The following is a 9,481-nucleotide window of genomic DNA, read 5'->3' as shown; positions in this document are numbered from 1 at the left end:
AAGAACACTGTACTAATTAGTACTAATCATCTTAGGATGGCATTCCACACGGAGAGCATCTTTTACTTATATAAGACGTTGTCTATAATCGTTGAGACTAAAACATGTTTACTTGAATTAAGCCTGGGTAAGTAGGCTTATGGAAGACACCATTACGAACCATTGTGTATGTGAAAGTGGTGTGGTGTGCTTGCACAATGTCTAGTGCAGTTGTTTCTCGCTTTCAGTTGCATTCACCATTTAGCTCCTTAAAGATGTATTGTCCCCCAAAATCATGAAAAATAAAGATTTTTAAAATCGGACTTTGAATAGGCCATTTTGCAGTTTTATTGAAGTTGTTCACTTCTATAAGAAAAAAAACGGGGGAAAAAAATTATTTCACCTATAAAAAGACAAAATAAACAGTTAAATTACCCAAAAACTCATTGTCTTCCAGACAATTTGACCATTTTTTGCTTTAAATTACATTTTTCTCAGGTAAATACATTTTTTCAGACCCAATTTTTTGTGAGAGTGAATAACTATTATGTGACATTAAAATAACATATTCAACAAAAAAATTAAAAAAAATATTTTTTTAGGGGGACAATATATCTTTAAGTGCCTGAGTGGGTAAATCTTTCCTGAGACTTTCTGCTAAGTCAAGATTCGCATGTGGTCTCCTCGTGGCATACCTGAACAAACTAGGGAACGCGGCCTCCCTAGGCTAAATTACGAGAAGTCTCGGAGCAGGTTGACCATCAGTTGCAGTCGCTGAAATTATGCTAATTGAGGTCACATAAAGTAAATGCATGGCCAAGATTGTTAGCACTGGCCAATACATTTCTGTTTCATACAGTACCACCTACTTAATCGTCGTTATTTTTATCACCAAAATACAAAGTTAGTGAAAATGGTTATTAATAAAGTATCACCATCGCCCTCTATGGCCAACCGAAGTCGCGTTACTTATTAGTCGTCTGGTTCCCGTACTGCGTGTCATCGCCTTATTGTTTACTAACTTTGTTTACACCATTGTTTACATGTTACTATCACCATTTATTGTGACTATCGTAATGTATATTTTGCCGTTTTTCCTTAGCAGACAAATAAAATGTTTACTAGCAGTGGGAAAACAGCTCCTTTATAAGGTTCCATATTATTATTAGAGGGCGCTTTATGGCCAGAATGCAAGGTGCGATATATCTATATTATTAGGAAGGGTCAGATAGGCTCAATAATGATCTAGGTTATAAACTTAGCCATTAGTACATCTTTGAAAGAACAGATAAAAGAAGAAAGAACAAATAAATGACAGATTAATTAATTATTTCTGTAATTTCAGTTATATCTCATAGAATGAGCTCTGAAAGAGTATGTCCTAAATGTTTCCCTCTCCCTATACATTTCTGACGCTACTAATTGATTTTACTCTTTAAAACTAATAACCACGAGTTTTCCATTTGTGACGACATGGAGCATATGCATCCCGTCATTTTCCAAGTCGTCGTATCTGTTAATCTATTTCGATTTTTTACGACAACCCTATACACAAAAATTTATGAACTTAGAGTCGACACAATTGGGTCAATACCAAATACTAATAATACCTCCACATGACGTCATACAGTAAGTTCTATGTCCTAGATCGTTGCAAAATCGAAAGCTCACAATTGCCGTGATATGCGCGCTGTATTAAAGTAGTGAGTTGGGTCGTTTAGCAATAATTCAAACTAAGATTAATATTATGAATATTTGTACAAGATGTAATCGTTGTACCCATCACTGATCCGATTCTCGGACGCATGCCTCCTGAAAAAAGTGTTTGACTGGATGCTTGTGCTTTAGTTTTTAAATCGGAAGACAAAAAGTTTGAAATCAGTAGATTTCGTGTATTTATTTTATAGTGAGGTAGATTATTTAAAGAGTTAAAGTAAAGAGGGTAAGAGAGTTAAAGTTAATATTTAGGTTTTAGATGTTGGGTTTGGATGGACCAGTTACGATCGCTTAAAAAAATCGCTGTTTATTGTTATTAGACATGGCGACACTGTATGAGAACTTATTTTATCTTTATACAGGATTAATACACAATCAGGTATAAAAACAAATCTGTTTTGCATTGTGGTCCTGTCTTAAATACAAAATAAATCGGGGAAAAATGTTTTTTCTTTTGAACTTTGAATCACAAGTGGTACAGCTTTTCATTTCGGTGTATTATTTGTACTGTACTTTCGTGTTGATTTGAACTATATTGCCCTTAACATTAAAGGATAAGCAGAACATGTATTATAACTTAATTTTAAATAACATCGGATTAAGGTCCGGAAACGAATTAGTTCAATTATATAGAATAGACCTATATTTATATGTCCGTGCTTAGAGTAAAGGTTAGCGTTCTTTTGAGGCCTATTGGGCTAATGACGCCCCGCCGATTGTCGATTGTAGTGTATATGCAAAACCATTGTTGGAACATGTGCACATCTGATCTAAACAAAACCCTTCCAAACAATGTCCATACTATAATTGGGCGCGCGTGTGTGTGTATTGACCTATAAGATCAAGGCATAGATACTTAGTAAAATGAAACTGGTCGATAAACAATATTATTGAACAAAAAATCCAAAATTAGACGTTTTCTCCATTAAAACGTTGAATAGTTGTCTCTGTTGTATTATTATATTCTTTTCCGTATTTGTCTAGTTATAGTTTGATAATTAAATATAGAATTCTGATAGAATAGGTAACCACAACAATACACCAAATAACGTCACGGTACCTATAATTTTAGACTACTCAATCTATTTATAGACAGTTTCCCTATATCCGGTTGTAACATACATGACCCTTAAAGTCAATGTCTATGCTAACTAACAACAAACGACGTAATTGTGGTTGATAGTAGATTAAATGATATATAATTAATTACTGTACTTTCTGCTATCGCGTATTATGGTTAAATTCTACCGTCGAAACACGTGGTTTCTTTTCTGGAAACATAAATAAATATGTTTTTTACATATACTGAATGTCAATTTCCAGCTGTGTTCCAAGTATTGTTGACGATCATCAAGACCACTCTAATGGTAATAAAATTGTAAACAGGGTATAATGGTCTTTAGATACCATTTGAGACATTTGTTGTGATGTTGATTATTTTTTATACAGTGCAAATGGGAATAAAATAAACGTTTTTAACCACTTCTTCGGCGAATTAATGAAATTTCCCTCGATCACCCCCGCTACATCGCTCGACCATCCCGTCTACATCCCTCGACCACCCCGTCTACATCGCTCGACCATCCCGTCTACATCGATCGACCACTTCGTCTTCATCGCTCGGCCACCCCGTCTACATCGCTCGGCCACCCCGTCTACATCGCTCGGGCACCCCGTCTACATCGATCGACCACCCCGTCTACATCGCTCGACCACCCCGTCTACACCGCTCGACCACCCCGTCTACATCGCTCGACCACCCCGTCTACATCGCTCGACCACCCCGTCTACATCGCTCGACCATCCCGTCTACATCGCTCGACCACCCCGTCTACACCGCTCGACCACCCGTCTACATCGCTTCCACTTCACCAAAATTGATATAAAACACCAATGTCAATTATAATGCTCTGGCTTTATTTCATCACAATGAAACTTTTTTCAGTATTATATCCATGTCCATGCTTAAAATAGCAATACATGGCGGTAACATGGTAATTACAGAAAAAAAACGTTAAACATAATTATAAGCAAAATTACATTCTAAGCCACACGTGCAACACAATTAGGCCTACACTACAATGATAAGCGCATTTGTAAAATACAATGCTAAATATAATATTTATTTATCATAATTATGATTACCATTCTGTAATCGATCAAGTCCGGTCAAATGACGTCGTGATCAGTAATAACAATAATATCATTAATTCGTAACGATAGATAACGTAACGAGAAATAAGCAATGGCATGAAGTTGAAAAGATACTGGGATACTTTGAAAATATGTCAAATTTGTTCCAAACCTGTGAGCACACGAGTGCTGATGTGGCTGGCATGTAAACAAGAGAAATACATGTTATGGAACGCTAGCCGTGCTAAAAACCGATTTAGCTTTCAGTAGATAGTCATTATAACTGTCCAAAACATTGATTGTTGCTTGATATAAAACCATTTTTCCATCAGTTGTCTTATATGTGAATGGTTTGTGTATCTAATATAAAACAAAAACAATCATAGTATATAGTAATAAGGGTGTCGTGTTATGGTTATGATTTGCCAAAATGAATTAGCAGCTATAATTTCGATTTAGGTAATAATGATTGCATCCATTATTATTATTATTGGTGATCACGAATACTACATACTCAACATTCATTTATTACAAAAATAATAGGCAAGATGAATTAACAAAGTAACATCACAAACAACATTTCGAATGACGAAACATTTTGACTTGTCGGTGCCGTCTAAGTTGAATCCCGAGATAGCGTCGGGCGTAGTTTTTTGGTCGTCGCGAGAACGTTAAACATGTTTAATTTTCCTCGTCGTACATGCATGTCTGAGTTGGCCTCAACGTGCGTTGCGCGTATTGTCCTTGAGTTGCGTCCTAGTGGTATGGACCTATTTAGAGTGCATACTTACTTCATTCTGTATCTTGGCAATAATAACGTCTGTAGACATAATGACGTTTTCAAAATCTGTTTTGTCGTTGGGGCCCAGGTGAGTTAGCGCTTCCTTATTTAGTTCCTTAAGTTGTTCTATGATTTGCTTGTAAACGTTCAAGTGATTCATGAAAGTTTTTAGCAAATGTCTGTTTTCCACATCCTTTAATGAAAGCACACACATTATATACATAATAATGAAAAAAAAGTAACATGAAAATCACGTGGCCCGTTTATACTATACGGACGATAACGGATGACGATAACAAATAATGTAGAACCACAATAATTTACGCGCACGCGCACGTGCCTCGAAAATTGCTAACGAAATAAATACCAGGTTTCTATTCGGAAGTTTGCTTGGTTTTGGTAGTCCATTTATTTCATTCGTTTGGTCAGCAGAGAATGTAATGACCGTACCATCACTGTTCGTATCCCGTCGCTTTATAGTCTACAATCAAAATAATATGAAATTCAATGGGGAAAAAATGACATCAAATAGAAAAGATCTATAGTCCATTTCTTTTAAGAAACAATTTAAATATTTGTTAGATATTGTAATAAAGTTATCGATTATGATTTTACACAGAATCATCATTGATTTCTTGATATATATTTGTTTGTTTTATTAAATTTTCCACACACATCAAATAGTTGTGCATTCTAATAAAACATAGATTAATTATAAATTAGATTAAAAGAATTGAGTGTGGATGGAGGTTAAGGCTGACCCCCATTTCAAACATTATACATACATTATTATAATTATAATTTTGCTATAAAAAAAGATAATAAAGAAGTAGAAAAAAACATGAGTTAAAAAAATAATAAATAAATATTCGGATTGGCCTATGGCATTTTTAGCTGTACTGTACTTACACTCTTTTTCAGTGTTTCGGCATTCCCAATTAATATTTCTGTTGCTGCTACAATCTCTGCAAAGTTCTGTATAGTGTAGGTATAAAGCAAAGGAGCAGTATAAGCAATTATAACGTTATATATTAATATAGCAACATTAACAACTCATTTTGATATTTGAATTTTTACTGCATTTATCACTTTTTGATATTAATTGTGTTGTAATTTTTTCATTTTTAGGGAGAATTTATTTTATTATACATGTTACCATATCTCAAATAAACGTCTCTCTCAAATAAACGCCCCTCTAAAAACCCTCTCAAATGAATAAATACGGTAATTAATAACAGCCGGACCCGCGTGAAAATTGAAAAAGTTTGAGGTTTTGAGTCTTGAACCCAGCCTAGGACATGTTTTCACTGATATCTTAATGTAATTGCTTACCTACACTAAAGACAAACATTAAATTAAATGATTTTGTATTATTATTTAGTTTAACTTGTTATTTTGAAATATCAGACTAAAAGTGTAGAAAAAAAGTTGTAAAAATTCAAGAATTGTCAGCGCATACGTATTTTTTCACAAAATATTATGACGTAATTTTTTATTGAAAACTGCAATTAAAAAACCATTTGATTGGTCAGTTATAATGTTATAATGTTATAATGTTGTCGAGATGTTTCCTAATACTACCAACTTGCGAATTCTGCTTGAGCTGCAAAACATATTTTAAACCCATACAAGAGTCTGACATGAAGCCCAAGCTCTTAACTTGACCATCTTGGAACAATTGCCAAAATGTCTTTGGTTGGAGGAGGTTTAGAAAATTTTGATTGAGAATGAATAATATCAATTTTGGATGTGTTAGATAGTTTTAAGATGCCCATTCACGAATTTCGTCAATGCATCATGATATCTTTTCAATTGCTATAACTTTGTCTACACTTCTAAATGTATAATAGAACTAAACATCATCTGCATACAACAGGCCACTACATCCATGTGATTGTATAATATCTTCAAGATGAGTGTACAGCATGCACATACAATAATGGTCCAAGTACAAAACCTTTGGGAACAGCCGAAAGAAAAAGCCTATACTGAGACGATGTATCATGAATTGTTACGGAGAACTGACGATCACATAAGTACGATCTAAACCAATCTAATACAGCGCCACTAACTCCGAACAGAGACCGGTCAAACGTATGCAGTGGTCAACAGTATCAAATGCGCTAGAAAAATCAAGTACCAGCAGGACTTCCTATTGATTATCATGAGCTTGCATGATGTCATTGTGCAATCGAATGAGTGCAGTTTCAACACTGTGACCCTTACAGTATGCTGACTGTGAAACTGGAAACAGTTTTGAGACTTTGAGAGAAAAGATAGGGTTGATATAGGTCTGCAATTGGAAAAGACCAGACTTTTCCAGGAGTGGTATTAGTCATGTTTAAATAAGCTTGAACAACTTGTAACGTTGTTTGATAAGATGAATATGTTGCTTGATGAGCTTTGTTGGGATTGGATAAAGCCAACAGGATGATATGTATCTATAATTTTCAATCAAAACCTAAAACATTGGGGGAAGAGCAGAAGAACAGATGGCAAAATAACGAACGCAATGGAGAAACTTCAGCCTTATGCCCGAATGAAGAGAATAACTATAGGACTGATGAGAGAAATAATAACGATATAGTATGTGTATTTGTCGGAAGTTAATAGACACAACAAAACAATCGTCTATGCAGAGGAAGTAAAGGCGGAAGGAAGTAAAGGCGGAAGTAAGAAAAAACTAACAATGCCGCAATTTAGAGTAGATTTTTGATTCTATAAAAAACGTAAACACCGGATGAATAGGGTAAATGTGAGCGAAGCGCAGGTACGTGTTGCTTGGCTGCCTAGGCCTAGCGTAACATCAAAGCGAGTGAAGACTTTAAAAACTGCTATTTATCAAAATTGGCATTTTAGTAAATTACTTTAGTCAATTACTTTCAATAAATCTATAATTATATTATAATCATGAATCATTCATTATTCAAATGCAAAATGTGCAAAATAGATCAAAAACTATACTCATTTTGTAGTTACGAATATGACTGGTGATATTCGTCAACACAAATACGCTTTACGAATATGAAATGGGGATCAGCTCAAAAGTTTCACAAATGTGTGACGTATCCGTTTTCGTTATCGTATTCGTAAGGTTGCGAAACCTCCCTAATATTTTCTTGGAAATTATGGATAGAATTAAAGTACCGAAAGAATCGAAAATGATTATGTTAAGAAATTAATATGTTTAAGAAAATGAATACGCTAAGAAATTAATACGCTGAGTGAATGTGTTAAGAACTTAACATTTAAAGAGATGTACTGTATACGCCTATGTTAAGTTTTTAATATTATTAAATAAATATATTGTTAGTAATAAAAGAAAAAAAAAAGGAAGAATCGACTTGGGTAAACCGGCTCAGCTACAGTGATTAAGTTCACTTAGGTTGACCCTGGTCTCCCCAATTTCAGTTTTTTTTATGTATATACTGAAATAGACCGAATAAATAATGAAATGAAATGACTGTTATAGTGTATGTATCGTGTGTTGGGTGTGGTGCAACTATAATCAGGGTACCTTGTGATCTCTCCTATGCTACAATAATGGTTTGAGAATGTTGTTGCAAAGGCAACATTGTAGTGCCAGCCAAGTTTACGGAATGTAGAATTCCTTCTTTTTATGAATTTTTGAGAAAATCGATATATGGCCTGCCTTAATATATAGACTTAATTCAAGTGAAAATGTTTTGGTCTCAACGATTATAGACATCTTATATAAGTCAAAGATGCTCTCCAGGTGAAATGCCATCCTGTGAATAGTAATAATTAGTACAATGTTTTTTTTTATAAATGTATACGTACTTTTACTTTCTATGGGCCAGATATTCCAAAATAAAAGAGTGAATAATTGAATAGTCAATAACAGATAAATGTAATGCATGTTAAATAAAATATTAATTTTGTAAGACCTATAATTTGATTAATGCCTTAATTTAATGAGATACTGTGTTTCTTCTCTTTCCCTTTCTTTTCTTGTTAAATATGCTATTGTAATTTCACAGTTAACAAAATCTCGATCGGAAAATATAGTCAATGGGTTTTAAATTAAATTTTTGTTTGTATTTTTTATAACCCAAATCCTTATTTTTATTTATTTTGGTTTTTTTTCAACCGTGACTAAAGTATGGCCTATTAAAAGTTTAGATATATAAGGTATATTAGGTATATAAAGTTCAAAAAGCATCTTTTAGCAAAATTAAACAACTAATTTGTTTCCAACATATCGAGGTGAAACACGACCAGTGATAAAGTATAGTAAGATGGACAAATATTCAGGTATTTTGTATTCGTAAAATTCCGACAGAGTGAAAATTGACAATAACACATGTAGGTAAGAAAATGTAAAAACAACTTACATTGCCATTAGATGCCACCGAATCCTCACCACTCGACATCTTTAATTTCTTTACGTATCCTGATACTCTCAGTAATTTAGATAAGAACTGCAAATATACCTATACGCTTCTCTTCTCAATGCGAATCACGAAACAAACGTCAACTTTATATATACTGTATATACTTTACTGACATATTACTAGCCAATCGTAATTCGTTTCCTTATTCGATGCATGATATTTATTGATTACAAAGTGAACAATTATGTCTTTATTTTTGCTAGAAAATTAACATGTTTAATAACGAAAAAAATATATTGTATTATTTAATCTTAAATTACAAATGAGTTTGTTATTTGAAAATTAGTTTCGTTTTGAATTCTTTGACTATTTTTGTATATAATGTTAATATTGTTTTGCGATCAAATATGCAGATAATACTGCATTGGTTGATCTAATTTCTGATAACGCCCCTCTTAATGATTATTATTGTGAAGTTTTGCATCTTACTGAATGGTGTAAAAACAATTATTTAATT

The 9,481-nt window shown here is 33.5% G+C and overlaps 1 protein-coding gene across 1 annotated transcript; it reads right to left on the bottom strand.

Annotated features, from left to right (window-relative positions):
- Window positions 1–3,601: 3,601 nt before the first annotated feature.
- Window positions 3,602–9,077, bottom strand: LOC144838582 (uncharacterized). Its single transcript, XM_078694001.1, has 5 exons — window positions 8,965–9,077; window positions 5,519–5,584; window positions 4,977–5,090; window positions 4,620–4,802; window positions 3,602–4,188 (listed from the first exon to the last, which is right to left on the bottom strand). Exons 1-5 carry the CDS (start codon window positions 9,001–9,003, stop codon window positions 4,054–4,056), a joined length of 537 nt encoding a protein of 178 aa, XP_078550127.1. The 5' UTR covers window positions 9,004–9,077; the 3' UTR covers window positions 3,602–4,053.
- Window positions 9,078–9,481: the final 404 nt, after the last annotated feature.

Source organism: Antedon bifida, chromosome 3, assembly GCF_963402885.1.
Source record: "Antedon bifida chromosome 3, ecAntBifi1.1, whole genome shotgun sequence".
NCBI lineage: Eukaryota > Metazoa > Echinodermata > Crinoidea > Comatulida > Antedonidae > Antedon > Antedon bifida.
Note: the sequence above shows the minus strand (reverse complement) of the source record. Positions and strands in the feature narration are given on the sequence as shown.